Source organism: Panthera onca, chromosome A1 (genome assembly GCF_046562875.1).
Source record: "Panthera onca isolate mPanOnc1 chromosome A1, mPanOnc1 haplotype 2, whole genome shotgun sequence".
In the NCBI taxonomy this organism is placed as follows: Eukaryota; Metazoa; Chordata; class Mammalia; order Carnivora; family Felidae; genus Panthera; species Panthera onca.
Window position 1 is genome coordinate 52,554,279 of NC_138339.1, and position 24,670 is coordinate 52,578,948.

A 24,670-nucleotide genomic window follows, 5' to 3' on the forward strand; every position below is an offset into this window, starting at 1 on the left:
GTGGCTCAGTCGGTTGAGCGGCCGACTTCGGCTCAGGTCATGATCTCGCGGTCCGTGAGTTCGAGCCCCACGTCGGGCTCTGTGCTGACAGCTCAGAGCCTGGAGCCTGTTTCAGATTCTGTGTCTCCCTCTCTCTGACCCTCCCCTGTTCATGCTCTGTCTCTCCCTGTCTCAAAAATAAATAAAACGTTAAAAAAAATTAAAAAAAAAGAATATAATAATCGTTAACACATCTTCTTTGGGGGAACCTGTGAAGGTCCAGGAAAGAATATCAAAAAGAAGCCTTTAATCTTTGATCCTTTCTTCCTGCTTTCCATGGCCAAAACAAAAAGAGGAAAAACTTTCTTTTGTTTGAGTGAGAATTTTAGATAATTGTTTTTTATATGGCATATTGTGCTTCAGAGATTATTCTCATATATTTTTGGTTTTCTTCTTGAGTTATGGATGCACATGATGTTTAACTAAGAAGCTTAAAATGCTAGAAATTAGGTCTTGAAAAGTAACACGTTAGACCAGCCCTAGAAGAAAGCAAAAGACCACACTGAGTCTAAATATATTCCATCCATTCCTCCGGGTGCATGAGTTGCATTATGGCCCACTGGGACTTTAAAATGTTACAACAGAGTGATTAGAGGGACTGAGGATTTCTCATTGCTCCAGGAATGTCACTCATCCCCTACTTGGCAATGGAGAATAGGGCAGATTATCTGTTTTCTTCTTTCTGGAAAACCTGATAAAGCATTCTCATTGTCTCAGATTTCCCAGAGGAGAGAGATGGTTAAAATGAGAATCCCAAACCCCTTTTGGCTTAAAATAAATCCTTCTGCTGGCTCTTTAATGAGCCCCTTTTTACAAAATTTTCCCCATTTTGTTTGATGATTTCCTAAACCCAGTAAGGTACCAGTAAGTATGTGTTTAATTGACTATGAGCTACAGTTTCAAGTTGTGTTCTTAAGTGCATGTTGTTTTTATTAACTCGATGAATAAGCATCACCAACATGGTTAAATTATCATACTCTGTAATTAGGCTTTGAGGATTAAGTGAGTTCTATTGTCACCACTTCCAAATGTGTATTTTAAATTACTTAAACCTCAGTTTCCCCATCTGTAAAATAGTGTGACATTGTACTTACCCAAGGGACTGTTGTGAAGATTAAGTAAGCTTATCAGTGTAAAGGGCTCACTGCAAAACTGGCATTCCAAATGGTAGGTATTGTTAGTATTACATTGAATATAGTCCTTAGATCTTAAAAGAGTCTTGTTTTTTTTTTTTTTTTTTTTTTTTTTTTTTTTTTTTTTTTTTTTAACGTTTTTATTTATTTTTGAGACAGAGAGAGAGACAGAGCATGAACGGGGGAGGGGCAGAGAGAGAGGGAGACACAGAATCGGAAGCAGGCTCCAGGCTCTGAGCCATCAGCCCAGAGCCCGACGTGGGGCTCGAGCTCACTGACCGCAAGATCGTGACCTGAGCTGAAGTCGGACGCTTAACCGACTGAGCCACCCAGGCGCCCCAAAAGAGTCTTGTTTTTTAAGGAACATTCTGCTAATGTATCTTCACAACTAGAAAGTTGTAGACAAGCAGCATGACCTTTATTTACATAAGCACTAAGAAGAGAAGGTAGAATTGGAAAGACACATTAAAGTAACAACTTTGTTTTGCATATGCAAGTAATTTATAATACTCTCTGTCTTCTGCTCACATATTAAACTGTTTTGATACAATTGTAATCAGAACAGCCACAATTATTCAACTTAAGGCCAGCTCATCCTTAACGTATTTTTTCTATTTCTGTCCACTAAAGCTTATCAATGGGCAGTAAATTTGATTAAGTTTAGACTCAAACAGCATTTTATGTCAGGGGTTCAAGTACAAAAATGTTTCAGAATATATATCTATAATCAATATTTATTTCTAAAGGTGACAAAAAGGGCCATTTGAAATCAATTAAACTATCAATGAATGGCTTTCTTTTACTGAGAAATAAATCTTTAACTTTTTTCTGTTTATCAGAAAAAAGAAACAAAGTGACTGACTAGCAATGGTTTGATAAATTCTTGACACATTTATGAATATTATGATATTAACATGCACATACCCATAGAGTATAAACACTCCCTTAATTACAGGGACAAAGGGCATAGAGCAACTTCCTACCTTAAAACAGCTTAAAAACTTAATGCCCCGTTCCAGCATTAATGTTTATTTGACTTCAGCATCATCTTCCCTTGTATACTTTCAAAGTGGTGGTAGGCTGACTGATAGCAAGGTCCCTGAGGATGACTGACAGAATGAATCTTGACTATGCCTCAGGTATAACCTTTACTTAATTTCTTATTCTCATCTGGTTGATGGGATAAAATAAGACAATGAATATAAGGCACGTAGCACTTACTAAGCGCTCAATAAATTCTACCTGCCTGTCTCTCTACCTAATGTGGCCACAGAAAAATTCATGTAAAGTCTCTAATATTTTCAGGCAAATAATATGAAATCAATTGCCAAATAGCTTGGGGGCAGGGAGGGTGATAAATCCCAAGAGAGGGAATTCCTCATGGCACTATTTTGTTTTGGGAGGGCATGGTTCTGAGTGAAATTTGATGAAATCAATGAATTAAATTAAATTGGTAAAGAATTTCTTCACTACCTACCTGTCATTTGCAAAGCAATATAAAAGATAAAGGATAATATAAGACATAATCCTTTTTTCAAGAAGCATAGATGGGGCACTGGGTGGCTCAGTTGGTTGAGACCCTTGGTTTCGGCTCAGGTTATGATTCCATGGTTGGTGAGTTCAAGCCCCGTGTCGGGCTCTGCTCTGTCAGAGTGCCTGGGACACTCTCTCTCCTTCTCTCTTTTTGCCCCTCCTCCACTCTCTGTCTCTGTCTCTCTCTCTCAAAATAAATATATATTTTTTTTAAAAAGCATAGCAATCAAGGCTCTTAGCTGCAAACAATATAAAGTGACGGGTTAAATTAAATAGAAGACACAGTTATTAAAATGATATTGAACAACTTACAATAGGCCAGAAATCCAGGTGTGGAAACTATGAAGTCAGGAATAATGTCCAAAACCGCAGAACTGTCCTAGTAGAGTTATCAAGGCAACTTCACTGGGTAGGGGTACTATGGTTCTTACAGCTATATGTTCCCCTGAACACTTCCATCCCTCCACTGCCATAGCTCCTAACTTTCTTAGGCTGGCTTTTCCCACAGTCACTGGTTCTCACAGCACAGATTTCCAATTCAAAGTTATGGGATTGGTAGAGTCTTGGTCTTGCACCCACCTTCTAGTTGCAAGTAAGGCTGAGAGAATGAGTGTGAGGCTTTTTCAACTTCTTTTATGGAAGGTGAGCTTTGTTTCATAAAGCAGGGGATTCTTCAAATATAATGTTCAGATATGGGGCAGGCAAAGAAAGTAACAAAGCCCACTGAAAGCATATATCTTAGCAGGTAGAATTCAATAAATATAGAATTATTAGAAATAAATTATTTATAATACAAACAGGAATATATTAATTTTATGTTAGGTGTATAAACAAAGAATATATGTATAATGGTTAGAGACATGGGCTCTAAAATTAGATCTGTATTCACATCTCACCTTGGCCAAGCAATAATAATGAATAATAATAATAATAATAATAATAATAATAACTGCCCTAATAATAATTCCTCACTTCTGTCTATGGTTCAAAATGTAATTGGGGTTCTGCCAATTGGATACACTTGTTGGAGACTTGATTTCAGAGCTTGAAGTGAGAGAGGCACAGCACAAAACACCTCTTTCATTAGTACAGATTACCTGAAAATCAGTGTGGTTTTGGTCTAGTGAGAGCAGCGGTCCCTCTGTTCTGCAGGTAGTCATTATACTGTGGCAGGAACACTGACTGCCTGTCAACACAGGCCTGGGCTGTGACTGTGAGAATTATATGTAAAAGCTCAGCCTAGAGTCTGTTTCTCCAGTCTTCCCAAGAATTCTGTAAGCTAAGTAAGTCTCTTTCTGCTTAAACTAGCTACACTGGATTCTGTTTTCTTCAGTTAGACATTAACCTGCTAACGTGTGTGATCTTTTGTAAGTTGCACAACTTCTCTAAGGTACCACATCCTCATTTGTAAAGAAGAAATACTATTAGTAGTTGTCATATGATATATATAAATGAGATTATATGTGTATATACAGCACTGTATCTAATACAAAGTAAACATTTAATAAATGGTAGTGACTATTATTGATGATGGTGATCATGATAACAACAAATGTAATAATCATGGTACTGAAGGCAATGGAGGTGGGAGTAGGGATAGATGATAGACTCTGGAAGCTATCATGAAGAAAAAGGTGTTTGATTTGCAAAAACAAATCAAGAGTTTTGAAAGCCTACTGAAAGGACCATATCTCCAAGTGGTAACACAAGGAGCCAGAGTCAGGATCTGAGAAAAGCCAGTCTAAGTTGTAATTCATTGGGCTGCAACTATCAAACAAAAACAACATGAGTCTTCTGGAAATGCTTCAGGGAAGGTCTGTGGGTGTATTTATGCCTCTGGCTTATGATGTTCACATCAGGTTTCCTGAAGTGCTCTCCAGCTTTCACTAAAAAATGCTAAGAAAGCCACACATGTGGCATTTTCACTTAATTAGGATACCGTATAAAATGCAGCCCAGGCAAAAACAGACAATTTTTGGTGACAGCTCTGTTGGCACCTTTCCTGAGCCTCAAGGAAAACCAAGTAAACAAGTCTGTACCCCCACCACCCTCTCACCATGAGATCTGCCACAGAAAAATTTGTAATATACAATGAGCACCTCAACCGAGTTTTTCTAATTTTAATGAAAGTTTCCAAGCAGGAAAAAAAATGAGTATTAGAAACATAAAAGGTGGCCATCACCTTCAGAAAGGTAAATATACATAGCACAGGGTTTTGAGCAGAGCCTAATCCAAAACTCTGTCCTGAGGGACTCAGGAACTCATTTAGTCTTTAAGAAAACACTTCAGTTTAAGAACCAATAATGGGAATCCATTTCCTTATAATTGCTCCTCTCTGTTCTCTGAGTTGCAAGCTGAGCCTGTGCCAACACATCCCGAAACTTTACACCTGCGCTTACCACATGGTCAGAGGGGTGAACAGCTCTTAAGCTTTGAGCTCTTTTAGTTACCAAGTCGGCTTACTACAGATGACGGGTGGAAGCCTTTGTGTTTCATTTACCTGGGTTTGGCACAGTATTTACCCTGATACACACAGGGCAAAAATCTGGTAAGGGACTGAGTCTACTGCTAAAATATATCTCCCCAAATTCTCTCTACCTAGAACTCTAGATTCCAAAGGTTCCTGTGAATTCATGTGGCAATCTTGATCACTGCCAGGATAATATAGTTTATCCACATCCTACCTGTTAGGCTAGTGTTTACTAAGATATACATACACACTTCATAAACTGCTTTGCTCTGAACACCATGTCAGAGAGAGCCCAATGGTGCCTTGCAGGAAATGAATATGGCAGGCAGATTTTCATCTGTGAGAGGGGAAATACTAATTTGATAACACTATGAATTATGCTTCCTTTTGGTTTGCCCGCTTAGGAACAATAAAATAATGGTTTATTTTGCAATTAAGAAAATAACTATACTTCAATTCTAATGCCCTTTGGCTTCCTTTTATATTATGGTATTTTTGAAATCAGGATATATGTAAAATCATACCCAAAGACTTTAAATTTTATTTTTTCTATGATATACTTATTCAACTTCTATGAATTTGCCTCATATATTTGTGTTACTCAGCCTTTTCTGAGATGATGAAAATGTTCTATATACTTACACTGTCCAATATGGCAGATACTAGTTACATGTGGCTACTGAGCACATGAAATATGCCTAGTTAGACTGAAGAACTGAATTTGTAGTGTTTTTTTAAATAACTAATTTAAATTTAACATTACATATTACATTGTACAGAAGAGCCATACACCACACACACACACACACACACACACACACACGTAACCTTATATATATGTATGTATATATATATATGTGTGTGTGTATATATATATATACACACACATAGATATGTAATCTTGATTGTGTTTAACGATAGCTTCAATCATGCACAAATTACATTATTAAAAAGAGCAAAATAGTAGTCATTTTATGATGTATAATAGGGAACCCATTAAATAAATTATGATTCATCCACATGTAGAATACTAGATATACATAAGAAATGAGAAGAGAATATTTCATAAAATATTTGTGATATGCTATTAAATTTTTAAAATGAGGTTGAAAATTGTTTATGTAGTTAAAAATTGCATATGTGTATGAAAAAGGAGAATTCCACTCTAAGACAGTATATTTACCTTTCCCACCTTATTCAAGTCTCATAGAAATAAGTGTAAAAAGAAAGAACAGTAAAAATCCATAATAGCACTATAAAATAGGCAGGTATCATTACATCAGTGGGCAAATAATTTTGGAAAATCACAAAAGTACAAAAGTTAGAATGTAGATGAGGTTATGTAGATAGAAAAAAACAAATAAGGAAACAAGTTTTGCACAGGGAAGTGCAACGGAGAGAGCTGATTTTCCCACTAAAGTCAGAGAAGTGTGGTTTTTACACCTGCAGCATTAACAGGACCAACAAATGCGAAAAATGAAAATTCTTGAGCCTCATTCCAGACCCATTAAGTTAGAAATCCCAGGGATAGGACCCAGCAATCTGTGTTTAGCAAACTGTCCAGGACATTCTCATGCTCATTCAAGAGTGAAAACTATGCCCGAGAGGACTCTTTCCCAACTTTGTTCACTGTTATCACCTACGGAGCTTTTAAAATGACTGATTCAATAGGTCTGTGGTGTGGCTTGTTCATTGGGATTTTTAAAAACTCCCCAGGGGATCTGATGTGCAGCAAAGTTGAGAACCTATGCACTACAGAATTTGCAGACTCAGCAAGTTCACAGAGCAGGAGCCACCATGCAACCACCAGACTTCTTATTCTCTTATATCTGGCTGTGGTGACTGCCCCTAGACAATGCGGGAAGAAGCCTCCTTAAACAAAGTGGGGCTGTCTGGGTTCCTAGTTTACATATTGGGCTGAAGAGAGAATCAGAACAGAGTGCCAGATAGCCCTGGGTACTGCTACAGATGGAGGGGAATAAAAGGATAAGTTGTTCTATCACATCCTTCCAGAAATGAAAGGGTGAAATAATCTAAGGTACTTAAACCTCAGATAAGCCTTGGTTATCTGTGAAAGGTCTTAGCCTACTCTTCTAAAGAGGAAGGTTGCCTGGTCATCAAGCCCTGTTTTCTTCCTGTCCCCACTCTCCTTATTCAGGGAAGAATCTGACTATGAAAACAGTCATGTAAAAGTGCTACGGAAACCCACATCAGTTCAGAAAATCTGTATCAGTAACTCCTTGGCCAAACTAGCCCTTTGTTTACAAATATGAACTGATTACCAAGATTAGCTGACTTACAAGGAAAATCAATAGCATAAAAAAAGAAAGACCATAATAAATAAACATATACCATCACAAAAGGATATCAAACAATGAAGAGAGAAGAAAACTTGTAAAATAATTTTAAATGATATCTGTAAACTAAAGAGAACATTCCATAAGAAAACAAGTGACTACGGAAAATGAGCTATCAAAGAATAAGACAGTTCTTAGAAATTGAAAACAGGATGGCCAAAATAGAATACTAATAATAATTTCTTTAGAATAAAATAAATATTAGTAATCTGCAAGATAAAAATCTACAAATTGTATTTCAGAGCCATGGTAGATAGATGTGAGACACCCAATATCTATTTGTAGGAATCCCAGAAGGAGAAAATAGACTACAGAAAGAGAAAATTTAAAAAATGTGAATAAAAAATAAGATTTCTCTTTACTCCAGGGGAAAAAAGCTTTAGATGGAAAGAGTTCAATATTTTCATTTTTCATACTCCATATCAAGATGCACCCTTTATATCTAAGTCACTTCTTCACTTTCTCATAATGGACAAATTGTAAGGACAGAAGCTCTAAAGTCCAAATACCCCAAATCACAAGTACTATCTGCATCAGGTGCCAGTGTTTCTAAACACACATCCTGGTACTTATTTATTGTCACAAGAGAATAAGAATAATAATTGTTCAACAAAGATGGTTCACTGGAGATCACATTGAAGCAAAGTATCTCACACATCAAGGAGGGGAAGAAAAACTCCCCACTTCCAAGCCAGTAGATACAAGTCAAGAAAATACCAAAATAGAACAGCGATGCAAATTAAGTTTGTATGCAGTGACACTATGGAGCATTTGCAGTTCTCTTTGATTTTCTCTAGGTAAATAATTATAACTAATTATAAATATAACTAAATATATATATTTAAAAACCCTCAAGGGGGTCCAAAATTATTTAGAAAGGCAGGAAAATATGGGGGTCTGAGTGTTTCTCCTCACACACACAATGGTAAGAGATATTCCTGTGAGGAAAATCTGAGAAAAGAAAGATGCTAGCTAAATAACAACAGACCATCAGCAAAACACACACACCATCTACTTAAAATCGTAGCCAGGGTGTGATTTTCATTTTTTCATAAATAACATTGCTTCCAGATGTATATACATATGGGATCAGCATCTTCACAGAAACCAGCGCTTGCCTAACTGTCCTTTAACTAAAGTCCTTCCTATTTTTGCTGGTACCAAGTAACCATCAACCCAGAGCTCCTCAGAAATCATATCATCCCATCACTTGCCCAATGCAAGAATCCTCTTTTCCCCAGAAAATGGTCTTATAGCATTGAACGACCTGCTGGATTTTCACCAGCTGTAACTGTTATGAACTTTTCTTTTTTTAAAATATTTCAGTCCAAAAGTGCCTTTTGGCATCTTTTACCATTAGTCTAGTTTTGCCCCCAGAGAGGACATGGTCTGCTCTCTTAAGAGGAAATACTACAATTTTTTGAAAACAACTATCCCATTCAAATACTGCCACTCTCTCCCTAGGTTTCTCATTCCTAGGATACATCCCTCCTCCCACTCATTTCTTCTACTGGTTCTTCATACTCCATACTTTATGTATCATTCACATTTTGATAATTCTGACTGCTAAATATCCCTTGAAAATGCTGTGACTCTAAGTGAGCACAATAATCCAGGTGAAATTGGTAATGATAATAACGATGGAATAATGATAACAGCTGCTACCTATGGAAAGATCAGCACCAAGCATGGCACAAAGATCTTTGTCTTATCTCATTACCTATAAGGTACTGCAATATTGTAGAGATGAGAAACCATAGCTTGAAAAAGCTAAGTGACCTGTTTAGTTAACTTGAGAAATCAATGCCAGATAGTTACCGTACTCAATAAATCCTCTTGGGTGCCTGGGTGGCTCAGTCATTAAGCGTACAACTTCGGCTCAGGTCATGATCTCATGGTTCCAATTTGAGTCCCATTTCAGGTGAGCTCAAACCCCGCTTAGGGCTCTGTGCTGACAGTGCCGAGCCTGTGTGGGATTCTCTCTCCCCCACTCTCTCTGTCCCTTGCTCACTTGCGCCCTCTCTCTCTCTCATAAAAAATAAAAAATAAATAAATGTCCCCTGATCCACAATACATACTGTGATACCACTCTGATTATCACAGAGTGGTATACTAAGTGGTATACTTAGAGTATTAGTGACATACTCTAAGATGCCATCAATTTTCACTTTAGGAGTGGAAGAACACTATGCATTATCTTTTCCACTAAGTTCTTAAAAACCCTGTATGTATATTTCCAAAAATATTGAGCAGTACACAGCATAAGCTATATCCAAAATATATTAACCTGTGCCATAGTAAACATGGATTCAGTACCTTAGTCTGCTTAAGTATATCAATCTATACTGCCCTCTTTAATAAAGATTATTCCAAATAAAGTTGTTGAAAAGAAAATGGAGCCTTAATTCCACCAATAATCTGACAGCAAGTTGTTTTACAAAATATCCAAATTGGAAATCAATACAACAACAACAGACACATTTCTATTTCCTGCTTTCCTGAAGCATGGTGAATATCTGTAGGAAAAAAAGAAGCCTGTGCCAACACACACACACTTATGGGCACATTTTGCTACATTGAGTGCACAGACTTTAGATGATCAGTGGGTGAGGCTGTCTCCTCTGGCCAGTGTAAAAGGTTGGCAAAACCACAAATGGATTACATTTTAAAATGGATTGTACTTTCATTCCATCTAAGTACAGACAGATGTCAAAGAGCTTTGAAATCTCCCTCTTTGGATTTTGAAGCTAACTATTCATTCTTTTCCCATTGACAGAAGTAAAAGAAATTAATTTGCATTTTATACTGTAGGCACAGCTGGCTGAGACATACTATGAGGAAGTAGACAGCCCTACAAATAATGAGACTTACTTAGAATGTAAAAGTAAAAGTTGAGAAGGACAATGCTGTGTTTTCAATCTCTCCTTGCCTGGATCTACTAGATCTCATATTTAGGTCAAATCTCCAGCACTACAGGAATCTTTAAATATAATAAAATTGGTATATAATCATCATCATCATCATCATCATCACCAGTTATTATTTATTCGATGTCTACTATGTACCAAGCAAAGTGCAGTATTTTTTTAATCGTTATTAGTTACTTTAATCCTCATAACAATTTGTTGTGGTAATTATTATTCCCTTCTTATCTATGGGAAACTGAGGCTCAGATAAGCGGGTTGACTTTCCCAACATAATGTATGTAATCAGTGACTGCGAGAGGACAGCAAGAACTGGTTTCTGATGCTGCTACAAGGGCAGAGGTAGGATTTTTTTTTTTTTTTTTTTTTTTTTTAGGTCCTAAAAGGATAAGCCTGACTGGCTATCTCAGTGAACACTTGGCATAGTCCTGTGAAGTTATCTATGATAGAGCTTCTAGGAAAGTTCTAGACTCTCTAATTTACTGTAGATCGCACTGAGGCTGAGACTAACTGAAAAACCAACAACATTGGGAATGAGAGTGTTAATCTTATTCTCTGATTTACTGAGGCTGCCTAGTCCAACTCACCCAGAGACAGGCTTAGATAAAAGCACACTAACAAATGAGGAAAAAAAAAAAAAGAGAGAAACCTTTGGGTTTTTAGCAATGTGAACAGCCTGTCAATGTATCTAGTTGACAGAATTCCACATTCCCTTCCAGACAAGTGGTTCACATGCCCCAAGTGGGGAACCTGGAAAATGGGGGTTAAAGAGTATGTAAGACAATCTTGCCCTCATGAGGAGGGGAGAAAGGCCATGTAGCTGACACTGGTATTGGGCAACTAATCTGGCTCAGAGTATAAGAGATTAGTCCCCTAACTATTCCCATTTCAAAGACACATAATACTCCCCTTGCTCTCTTTGCATTATTTTTCATTTCTGGATGGGACATATTAAATGGCCTTGCAATAAACTCAATCCTAATATTCCCTCACTCAGAATCAAGTTATATTATTTTCTCTGCCATTAAACCAATATATGAATTGCTGGCATAGAGACAAGGTAATAATGATTTAGTAATGCCACTATTGAGGTCATTTGCATTTGAGAGAGGTAGGGAAGAAGGACAGTCAGGAGGGGAAGGAGGGAGAGAAGAAAAGTAAGGAGAAGGGAGGTAGAGGCAAAGAGGGAGAAGAGAGGGTGAGGGAGAGGGAAAAGGAGAATAAACGAATGCCTAAAGTTTGCTTAGAAGAAAGAAACGGATAAATAAGGTTGAATGTCAGGCATCAACTTCAGAGCTAATTGTTAAAAGTCTAGGATCATAAATTCATTTTAATAAGCTTAATTAGTTAACTACCTACCAATAATGGCAGAATATCATATATATTATTAATATAACATATTTCATTATCATTCATACAACAATGATTTTCTTCAGCGTAGTACTGAAAGTCCTAGCCAGAAAAATCAGGCAAGAAAAGAAATAAAAGATATCCAAATTGGTAAAGAAGAAGTAAAATTACATGTTTGCAAATGACATGATCTTATATATAGAAAACCCTAAAGACTGCCTCCCTCCCAAAAACAGAACTAATAAATTCAGTAAAGTTTCATGATACAAAATAAACATACAAAAATCAGTTGCATTTCTATATACTAACAATGAACTCTAAAAACAAAATAAAGAAAGCAATCCCATTTACAATATCATCAAAAACAATGAAATACTTAGGAATAAATTTAACCAAGGAAGTGAAAGATCTGTACAATGAAAAGTATAAGACATTGATGAAAGAAACTGAAGACATAAATAAATGGAAAGACATCTCATCTTCACAGATCAGAGTTAATGTTATTAAAATGTCTCTATTACCCAAAGCCACCTATAGATTTAGTGCATTTCCTATTTAAATTCCAATACATTTTTACAGACATAGAACAACAAATAATACTAAAATCTATATGGATCCACAAAAGACCTTGAATAGCTAAAGAACTCTTGAACAGGAATAACAAAACTAGAGGCATCACACTTCCTCATTTCAAACTATACTGCAAAGCTATAGTGATCAAAAGGAAATCCTGTCATTTCCAATAACATAGATAAAACTTGAGGGAATTACACTAAGTGAAATAAGACAAAGACCAATACTGTATGATCCTACTTGTATGTGGTATCCAAAAATAAATACTGAAGTCATAGAAAGAGAGAGTAACTTGGTGGTTGTCAGGGGTGAGGGTTTTTGGAAGATGATCAAAGATGGTTAAAGGTTTACAAAGATGAGTTAAAATATGAGTAATATTTAGGCAGCTAATCTACAGGATGGTGACTATAGTTAACAATTCTGTATTGTACACTTGCAAGTTGCTAAAAGAGTAGCTCAGTCCTCAACACACACACACAATGTCACTGAGGTAATGGATTTGTTAACTAATATTATTATGGTAATCATCTTACAACATATACATCTATCAAATCATTGCCTCATACATCTTAAACTTACACAATGTTATACATCAATTATATCTCAGTAAGGCTGTGGAAAAAATCTATTCTACTCCATTTAATAGGGTAACTGTGAATTGAAATGAGAAATGTAAAAGCCCCTTTATTAAAACTTAAACTTTCTAAAAGTCTGAAGAATTGTCACATTAATTTAAAAAAAAATCCTTGTCAGAATTATAATTTAATTACATTAAACACCTGGATGTTGGCTGTGTCCTTAGGCATCAGTTCTTTAAAATAAAAGGGACTTGTTTACTTACCTTGGAGGGTTATGAAGAGCTCAAATGAAATAACATGAGTACAAGTGCTTCAACCATGTGTACAATTCTAATTATTTAAAAGTCCACTCAAATTTCACCACAAAAAATTCTCTTCCCAAAACCTCACTGTTAGCACACGGCAACCTAATTTTTTTTTAAATCCTTATATAAACAATTGGAAACAACTAAAGAATTTGGACTTCGAAGAACAATCTGCACTTTAATTCTATAATAAGTTAATAAAGTGCAAAGTTATCCCAAAATATTTACATAAAAATAATTATCAAAATCTTATAGACCAATTTCATTAAATATTTCTTTATTGCAAAGATCAAAAGTGAAAATAATGATGATTTGAGAGCACAAGTATGAAGTCAAGTTCCTCAAAAAAATGTATGTAAATTCAATAATCTCTGGAAGCTATTCTTTTTTAACAGGCCAAATACAAGCTGTGTTCCATAAAGGCTTGTATTTCCACTCAGAGCAGTGACTTCGAGTTGCACTGCTTTGCCACAGCTAGAGTTTTCTCGCAACAGCTGAGAGTATCCCATCCACACAGCAGTCAAGTTACTCATTATCTAGAATGCTGGATATAAAATCATCAGCTTCCAATTGTTTGGTGGGATGAGGCATGAAAACATTGCAAAGAACTGACAAAGAAAGAGATTCGAATCCTCTTCCATCTCAAATGACCTCTAAAATGGAGAGGGGTCATGAAATCAATGTTTTCACCCACCCAACAGGGTAGATGATTGAATCATCAAGAAACCGTGGCCCAGAAAAGCAACAACACTGCAAAACAAGTCAGCACAGGAAAGAAAATAAACACAGACACAGACACCAATCTTGCTCATGATATGGCCTCTAGCAGGAATGTAAACTAAATTTTAGACAGTGAAAGTAGTCCCTTGAAACAAAAAATATTCCACCAATCCACATTCTGTGAATATTTTAACTGGTCCAGAGGCCACATTTATTTTGCAATTGCAAAGACATAACCTCTCTGAGAGGCAAAGACAATTGGGATTTCCTGTGTCTCTCTGCCATTACCACCTATTTTTCCAAGCTTGTTGCAGCTGTATGCACCAATTCCATACTTTAAATGCCTAGAATAGCCCTTGGTCTTCTTCCAGGGTCTTAGCATCTTTCTTTTATTGCTCAATTACATCTTGCCTATACATCTCTCCCAGGGATTTAGAGATGGGACTAAGAGGGTGGCAGCATCACTGAGGAAAGATACTGACTCCGTCTCTCTCCACCAGATTTACTGTAGTAGCAGTACTTTTGCGGGACCTGTGGTCTGGATATGAACCAGAGTAACCTCAAAGCAGAGTTCAGTCTAGCTGCATTCTTAGAAAAACTTACAGCTTTCAATTTCCAAGGTGCAGTTTTGTTCATCCAGTGGGTACCGCCTTAGGTCCATCATGCAGGCAGCTGTGGTTGTGATTCTAGAAGACAAATAGCAATGATACATGCTGTTAGCTGGCCCATGGCTGGAACTGGAAAAATTAAATCCAAGTATCAAAGAGGACAGAATTGGGCCTCTAGGAGACTGACTTAAGCCAAAGTTCTATCGAATAAGGGTGCCACAAGTTCAGATAACCATTTTCCTTTATGAGCCTTGGGCTGATGTATTAAAAAAAAAAATGGACAAAATCAGTATTTTCCCAAAGTGTGGTCCATTACCTATGGAGCATTTGTTAAATAGGCAGTTTCCATGCTCCAGAATGTCTTGGGGCAGGGAGGGATGGTCCCAGGGCTCTTTATTTTTCTAAGCATTATAGGTGATTAAGAATACCAACATAGATAATTCCTCTTCCACTCACATTTGTTTCCTCCTCTCTCTAATCTAATGTTAATTAAATCTTGGATTTGATGCATCATTTTTGACATTTATATACATTGTATAGTACTTATCAAGTGCTTTAATACAATACAGTATCAGCCTTTCATGTATCACCTGATTTGCTCTGTGCTGAGTAATATGATATTCTCATGACCTGTTAAGAGAATGTCCTCTCATGGATTGGCAGATTTACTTATTTAGAACACCTGGTACCTTTATTCTTTTATCAGGAAGATGTGAACATGTCCTTTTAATGCCTTTATATTTCTCTATCATCATCCTTTTTTTAGAATGAGAGAGAGAGAGAGAGAGCCCAAGCTGGGAAGAGAGAGAGAGAGAGAAAGAGAAAGAGGTCTGGGATCATGACGTGAGCCGAAATTAAGAGGCGGGCACTCAACCAACTGAGCCACCCAGGCGCCACTCTGTCATTATTTTTCACTAATCTCTTATTGAAGATCTACTAAAAGGAGTCAAAAATCATACAGTTCTAAATGATTTGTTAACATGTATTTTCTGATCAATAAGGTAGCATAATGTCATGAAAAAACACAAGTTTTAGAAAACAACAGACATAGGTATAAATTCTAATTCTGTCTTGCTGATTGACATCAAGATGGTTAATATCCTTTAACCAACCTTAGTTTCTTTATCTATGAGAAGGGGATATTATTAACAACAATAATAGTTACCTAACAGGATTTCTATAAGAATAATTTGTATACAGAATATAGAAGAGTACCTACATATAGTGTGTCCTTTAAATCTGCTAGAAAAAGAAAAACTAACAAGAAATTGATATTGAATTTGACCACTTGGGCTCACTCTACTCTGAAGGGCACTTTACTATGAGTTAAGAATAGAAAAATAAGATACAGCCCCAGCTTGGGATAAATAGTTTCTAGTTAGATATTTTTCATTAAAAGGTTGGGCACAGTTTGCAAGTAATCTAGGTAGACTGAGTCTATGAAATTCCTCAGTTAGGTGTGAGAGTCCCACTCCTTAGTTGTAGGATGGAAATATGTGACTAAGTGTAAGTAGTTTATACCTCTTTAGTTTGGTTACTGCTTCATTAAGGTTTGTGCTCTGTTAACTTTTTTCTTTTTAGCAGGAAGTTGAGTATCCTAGGGCTGATGTTCATCCCTGATTCCTTCCTTTCCTTCGCCAAGAGTTAGCTACTCTGCCTCAGCTCCTTTCCATCTCCATTGTCTCCCTCAAAATCTATGGCCCTGTTGCCTCACCTCATATAATTATTGTAGATAGGTCTCCTGGCCTCTCCATTTGCCTCCCTACCATCCATTATCCACACAGCAGTCAGATCTTTTAAAAACATAGATTAGATTTTATCATTCCTCTGCTTCATTTTAGTAGTTCTTCCAAAAAGATCCAAAATTTTGACTGTGTCCTACTGTGCTCTAAATAATCTGCCTCTTCCTAAAATCTCAATATTATCTCATACCAAGTCCTTTCTCACTATCTTCCAGTCTTCACATTTGTTCTTTCTGCCTAGAATATGTGCCTCTCTGAACTTCACAAGGCCCTCTTTTATGATCCTTCACCTCAAAAGTCACCTCCTCTAAGAGGCCTTTCCCAAGCAGCCCATCCAAAGTGGTTGCCTTAACTAATGTTCCATCTTATCTGTTTATTTCCTTTAGGCAAGTATCATAATCTGAAATTATCTTGCTTATTTATCTTACTTTTTAAGATTTTTAATGAAGTACAGTTGACATATAATATTAAATTAGTTTCAGGTATATAGCATAGTGATTTAACAATTACTCAGCCATAAGAAAAGAATGAAATATTATCATTCACAACAACAAGGATGGACCTAGCAGATATCATGGTAAGTGAAATAAACCACACACAGAACGAGAAATGCCATTTGATTTCACTTACATGTGGAATATAATAAACAAAACAAATGAACAAACAAACAACAACAAAAGGAGAAACAGACTCATAAATATAGAGAACTGGTGATGGCTAAAGGGGAGGGGGCTAGGGGAATGGGTGAAAGGGATTAAGAGGAAAAAACTTTTTCTCCCTTCCTTCCTTCCTTCCTTCCTTCCTTCCTTCCTTCCTTCCTTCCTTCCCTTCTTTCTTTTCTTTCTTTTTTCTTCCTTTATTTCTTTCTTTACTATTTCTCTCAATAAAATGTAAGCTGTTTAGGGGCACGGGTTTTGTTATAAGGCACAGATTTATTGTAAGGCAATCAATAAACATCTGTTGGATAAATAAAAACATGAATTATAAAGAGGCAAACAGTTGGTTTTGCTGATTATAAATCTTTTATTTGGAGGATTATCTTACTGCATTATTTATTTCTCCTCTTTTTTTTTTAACTTAAAACATGTCTTAAGTTTTAGGGGTTTGTCTTATATTTTTAACAGTAAATACATTTTAATCCATTTAATTAACATTGCATAAAGAGTACTAGAGTTTATCTTATCATCAAACTGATTGTTTCGGCTTTCCCTGGGCCTTACCAAATACTTACATTTTATAAATTCTAAAAGTATATAAAAATTAACATTCACAGTTAATAATTTGCTCAGGGCCTAAAAATGACAATTTATTTTGGCTATGCAATACATGGCTGAATTTCTCACTGGCCTACTGATTTTCTTCCTTCCTTCTCTTCTTCCTTCCTTCCTCCCTTGTTTGTTTCCTTCCTTCCTTCCTTCCTTCCTTCCTTCCTTCCTTCCTTCCTTCCTTCCTCTCTGTGTCTTTGTTTCACATGTAGCTACAACCTGAATTGTTACTAACACATTGTAGCTACTAACCTGAATTTCACATGTAGCTACAACCTGAATTGTAGCTATAACCTGAATTGAATACAGAAGCTTGTATTATGTAGAAGATAATTTTTTTTTCAATATATGAAGTTTATTGTCAAATTGGTTTCCATACAACACCCAGTGCTCATCCCAAAATGTGCCCTCCTCAATACCCATCACCCACCCTCCCCTCCCTCCCACCCCCCATCAACCCTCAGTTTGTTCTCAGTTTTTAACAGTCTCTTATGCTTTGGCTCTCTGCCACTCTAACCTCTTTTTTTTTCCTTCCCCTCCCCCATGGGTTGCTGTTAAGTTTCTCAGGATCCACATAAAAGTGAAACCATATGGTATCTGTCTTTCTCTGTATGGCTTATTTCACTTAGCATCACACTCTCCAGTTCCATCCACGTTGCCACAAAAGGCCATATTTCATTCTTTCTCATTGTCACGTAGTATTCCATTGTGTATATAAACCACAATTTCTTTATCCATTCATCAGTTGATGGACATTTAGGGGAAGATGGTGGCATAGGAGGACGCTGGGCTCACTGCGCGTCTTGCTGATTACTTAGATTCCACCTACACCTGCCTAAATAACCCAGAAAACCGCCAGAGGATTAGCAGAATAGAAGATAAATTTTCAAAGAAAATAAAATTAGGTACATGATGGGCATACCAAAACTCCCATGTTACTTCTGTAAAATAGCATAAATAATCTCCATCTTGAGAAACAAGAGAAAATTAACTTCATCTGATAGAATGAACACAAAGGACATTAAAGGTACAAGGGCACACATATGATAAAAAAAAAAGTGAGAGCCATAGACAGATGCTCAACAGTGTAAGTGAGGTGAAGTTTGCAATAGCTACTATATAGGCTGTGGTTCACACTTTCTGCTGATACATATTCATGGCAACTAACATCTGTGAACTAGTGCTGTAAACATTAGTGCTGTGAACAAGAAAAATAAATTGACTAATGCTATTGCAGAAGAAATGAGTTTCTACCCAAATTTAAAAAAAAAAAAAGATGAAAGTGTTTTTCTTACATCAACATTTATATTTACACCTGTGTTTTACTCTTTTAATGCTATACTTCACAAAAAATATATATATAACTATTTTCCAGTCAATGTTTCCAAGGCATCTGTGTCTCCTATTGGCTTAAAGCAGAAACTCTGTAGACAAAATAATCCATTTTGAATCCTGTTCATATAGACCAGAATGAGTGAACTAGGATGAATCACTTAGATCCTATAATACTTGGTTGCTTCTGAAAATCTGAAATTAAAAACTTGCCAACCTGATTTGTTATAAGATGATAAAGGTAAGAAGAGATCTGTAACTCATAAAATGTTCTGTAACTCTTGTTATTACCACATGCTAATGAGCAAATACAGTGATAACTCATTTGGCCAATGGTTAATATTTGGAAATATGTATATGTATATGTTTGTATACAGAAGAAATGTAGAATACGCAAGCACTTATATTAAAAGAAAAGCAGAGTGGGGTGCCTGGGTGACTCAGTCAGTTAAGCATCTGACTCTTGATTTCAGCTCAGGTCATGATCTCATGGGTTCATGAGATTGAGCCCCACGTTGGGCTCTGTGCTAAAGGTGCAGAGCCTGCTTGGGATTTTCTCTTTCCCTCTCTTTCTGCCTCTCTCTGTCTCTCTCTCTCTCTCTCTCTCTCACTCAAATAAATAAACATTAAAAAAATCAAAGTAGAGCTATAAAATATGACATGAATAGCATCCAAACACAAAAATATGCAAAAAATCATTCTATATATGTATATAAAACTCTAATAGATTTGAATACAAAGTACAGACATGTGTTAACAAATCTGCATCTTTTCCATGTGTTTTATAATATCAGAAACTACATCTGTTTTTGTCTTATTTGTATTTCAAGCACTTTGCCAGGTCCCTGGTATATATCACTAAGCCAAGATTAAATAGTAATAATAATAATAAACAAAGAGAAGAAAAAAATCCATGGTCGTAAGTATTCTCAAACTGAGATTTTGATGCAATTCTCTATATTAAGTAGCTCATTCAATTTATGTAAAAATTCTAAAATCATAGAATTATAGAAGCTACTCAGAAAGGAATTTATTTAGAAAAGCTCAATGATCAACACCAAAATCTTTTCTTTGGAACTGATGATTTATAGCATTGCTAAGTTTCTCTAGGAACAATCAATACAACAAATATACTTAATGAGGTTTTCATGAACATTCCACTCTGAATCCTGATAAACATCCTTAATGGGCCTTAAATTACTTAACACTAGCACTAGTCTTTGAAGTGAAGCTAGTAACTCATTATGTAGGTATGCTGATTAAATTTTAAGTCCACTATGAAATATATATAGTGTTGTCTTCAATCACAGGAAATAGTCAATGATGCATTCAGAATGTGCCTCTTTTACCTGTCACAAATTTTCTACAGTTACAAGTTGAAAATGTGACTTCTTTAGGCTGAATATTATTACGCAATGAAAGCCACCTTTGGGGAATGCCAATATTCTGACTGGGCTAAAGATCTTTGGAGAAACTTTTTGTTCCTTAGCCGCTGGGTCTTGTCAACCAAAAATTACTTGTGTCATAAAATACTGACATAGTGCAAGAAAACTACATATGTAACATAGCCTAAAACACTCACTAAAGGCATCTATAAAATCAAGAAATACAACAGCTATGCCAGCATTTTGCAGCAAAGCCACAACAAATATTTTATAGTGTCATTACCTGAGATTTAGTGATGGTACCGTATCATTCCAAGATTAAAAATAATCAAAGATAGTTATTAAGTAATAATAGATGCCTTTGCCTCTCAGCCAATAGGAGATAACTCAGAATCATAATTAATGTGACATGCTTTGGTCCTTTCAACAGTCTTCACAACAGACTTCTGGCACTAGAATATATGCTCAAACATGTGCCTTGACAAGTCAGAAATTTGTTAGGATTTCAACCAGAGATGACAAGAAAGTGACACTGGACTTCTACTTTGTTTGATTTCTTTATCTAGATAACTATCCAATCATTTCATGCATACAAAATTATTCTTTTCAATATATATGTATGTTTTTTAAAGAAAATCAGATGTCTTATCCCCAACTATATTCAAAGCATGTCATTCTAATCCACAGCATGTTTTTACTTTGTTCAAAATGCACATTTACTTAAAAGCACAACTTACTCTAATTACAAAGGATAATAGGATCCTATAGTATGAGTGGGCATCATTACTAGAGAAAAATTAGGATGTAAAAACAGTCAATTATCAAAAAATATATTGATATATATATTTCTAGCTGTAAAACAAACTAAAAACTTCAGGTGGGAATGGGGGAAGATCAATAAACCAAAATCAAGCATTAGAGTACAAACTGAAATTTTGAAAAATTCTGAGGAGCTCATCTGAGTCACTTCTCCATAAGGTACTTGAAAAATTTTTGCCTCTCTCTCTCTAAGAAAACTGAATACTATTTTGTGTCTCACAGTCATTTTAGTTGGGAAGCTAACTTCTCACATATATCCCTCTTGTGATATGCTTGTGCATTTTGTAGAGCCTTAGATGACCCACTTTGGCATTCTTGCAAGTAATAAACATACCTATTAACTGATCACTTACTGAGTTCTAGACATCATCTAGTGTTGCTTAAATGTATCATCTCATTTAATGAGTGTTTTTCTCTAATAGTCACAGAATGAGGGGTGGAGTTGGGATTTAAATTTAGGATGTCTGACTCCAGAGCCCACATACTTAACTGCTATGCTGTAACTAACCAGCTAGTTGACCTTGATAAAGTCATTTAGCTTCTCTGGAGAACTGACCGATTTCTGAAATCCCAAATGAGCTTGGAAATTCTATAATCCTATGAAAATACATTACATGTTCTGTGACCCTGTATATTTTGTAATTGTGTTTTACCCACACATTCAAATGCTGTATTTCACAGCTGTTCATTCTGTTTTAGTCAATTATGTAGATTAGCCTACCCCAGACAAGCAAATACAGGCCTCTCCCCAAGGAGTCCCACTTAATATTCTCCCCTGATTGAAGGTCTCCCTCAGCATTTTTCTTCCAGCCTGCGCTCTTGATTTACCTCCACAGAGTCCTTCTGCTTAAATTAAAATCTCCAACACTCATGCATAATTGTTTTTAAAAGCTCTTTACAAGTCCTCATATAGAGTCACATGTGCCAGTATGCTCAACTTTGTAATCACCAAAAAAAGTAAGATTGCTAGCAATCATGTTCCCATTTGATAAATCGTGCATTTCAGATTAGAGCTATTTGTACTCTTCTGCAGCTGTTTGGCCTTCTGTGACTCTTTGCTTTTCTGGAATTTTATCCTCCATAAAGATACTCTGACCGTTTAAGGGCTACACAGGTTTCTGCTACAAATCCGGGTGCTAGTATCAAAGACATTTCCTTAAATAACATTGCCTGTATAATCCAAACAGCAGTATCTAACAAAATTTCATTTTGTGAGTATATAAATCCTACTCAATCAAAAATATTAGTCAATATGGACATACAGTCTGAGCCTTTTTTCTTCTGCAGTCAGTTCCTTAAAGATTTATTTATTTTTGAGAGAGAGAGAGAGAGAGAGAGCGCGCAGGGAAGGGGCAGAGAGAGGGGGGGGACAGTTCTGAAGCGGGCAGCAGGGAGCCCAATGCGGGCCTCAAATTCGCAAACATCTAGATCATGACCTGAGCCGAAGTCAGATGCTCAACTGACCGAGCCACCCAGGTGGCCAGTCATTCCCTTATTTACTAAGATTTCCCACATTATATTCCTGATGGTCTCATCTGCAAATCATGCACTTATATCAGGAATGAGAATATGCTGACTTCTCTAAGTTATGTTTTAAAGGAAATCTGAGTCCCTGAAAAAAGCAATCATTCTATTTTTTGACTCATAACCTAACAACTGAAATTTGACTTCAGATCACTATAAGTGATTTAGTTGATCCAGAGCTGCTTACCAACTAGAAAGACATATAGCTGGGACTTTGATGATTTCAATAGTGATTATGTTTGTTTGTTTTCGAAATTTTAAACAGTGTTTAGGTATGCCAGAAACATTTTGTTGCATTTATTAAAATATATTTAAAATATTTAATTTTGATTTTAACACATTAGAATCATAACATTTCAGAATAAATTAATCAATTTTATTCTAGCCATTTATTTGTTTATTTATTTTAACAAAATACATGGCTCACAGATGCTGATTTATAGCTCACCAGTGACAGACTGAGGTTACAACCTCACCTGGGTCTTTGCCTTTCCAGCTCTACCCTCCACCCTCAATCACAATGTTCTGTGGCCTTATAGACTAGAATGTTGGGACTTCAAAAACTGTCTCCCTGATTCTCTAGCTTCAGGTTGGAGTTGGCCAATGGGGAGGAGATCAGGAGGTAAGGGAAGGGAGGAGAGTGAGACCAGGGCAACTGTTTTCTAGGCTCAGCTCCTGTAGAACTTGTGTCCAGGTTCCCCCAACCATGCCTTGTTCTCCCCCTTCAAGTGTGGCACACTAGGGACCAAATGGCAACATGCTGATCCTATCCCTGGGAGGGAGGAAGTACTGTTCTATTTCTTTGTAAACTGACCTTATAATACATTGTCCTCAAACTATCCCATTTTCAGTATGCCATCTGTTTCCTATTGGGCCCTTGACTGATAAAATATATTGTAGAAATGTATTTAAAATCTGAGGTTTTTTGAATCAGACTGTCAAAATAATTAGGAGCATTCCATTCCTGGGTCCTCTGCCCTGGAATTTTAGGCATGAAGGGATGAAGTTTCCCTCTACCTTAAATGAACTTCCTCCTTCTATGACTGAAGTCTCAGTTCCTCCCAGCCCTCTAAGAAGCCTTCTCCCTCCACCTAGCTTATGCACCCCTAAGTCTCCTCCCCACTGGTCACTGTCATATCCCATTTCCTTTCATTATACTTGTCATTATCAGAAATTATCCTGTGTGTACATTTGCTTCTTCATTATTTTCTGTCTCCCTAGTAGATTCAGGGTCTATCTGAAGTTGGGTTTTCCAAAAGTAGATCCTGCAGGATGCTCATCGGGCATCATCAGCTATGAAAGAAAGGGAGAAGAAGCACGACTGGACAGAAAAACATCAGTGCAGGATTCAGGCCCAATGACATGGAAGTTCCAATGACATGGAAGTTCTAGAGGGAATATTGCCATCAAAGTGCCCACAAGGGCCTGAAATGGCCTTTAAACTTTCTCCCTTCCCACCATTGCTAAACACGCACACACACACACACACACACACACACACACACACACACACACACTTTGCTTGAGCAGCTAGCATTCAGCATCTGAGGAAAAGACATACCCTATAAAAAATCAGAGAAACATTTTTCGTGGTAGATCCAGCCTCTAACATGCCCTCACAACATATTTTCCCCGCTGCACATGGTTGCAACTGTGATAATCTTAACCAGTAAACTAGGCTTTACTGCTTTGTTACTGTCACTGTTATGTTTTAAACACAAAAATGAATTACACAAAGCTGGCTCCTGTCATGTACTGGCAACTCACCTTGTACCTTCCAACTCCAACAAAATCTACAACAATGCAGTGTTTGTGGCCTTTCTGCCATTCTAAACTCTGATGGTAAAAGATTTCCAAATAAATGGCAGCAGAGTTAAGTCTTTTACATAAAACAGGCACCAAATGTGTGGGAAAATGCTTAACACCATTAGAAACCACAAGTTTGTAGAAACAGAAATTAAGCCGTGATTATTATTGCTTATCACATAAACAAAAATGTACAGAAATTATAAT

General features: G+C 36.5%; 1 protein-coding gene across 3 annotated transcripts in view; it reads right to left on the reverse strand.

The window, feature by feature from the left end:
• GABRB2 (gamma-aminobutyric acid type A receptor subunit beta2) overlaps positions 1–24,670 on the reverse strand; it is a 237,480-nt gene that overhangs the window by 106,337 nt on the left and 106,473 nt on the right. For all 3 annotated transcript variants that reach the window (XM_060634932.3, XM_060634934.3, XM_060634933.3), the window contains exon 6: positions 14,586–14,668. In XM_060634932.3, coding sequence (XP_060490915.1) covers positions 14,586–14,668 — 83 coding nt within the window. The remainder of the gene's footprint in view (positions 1–14,585; positions 14,669–24,670) is intronic.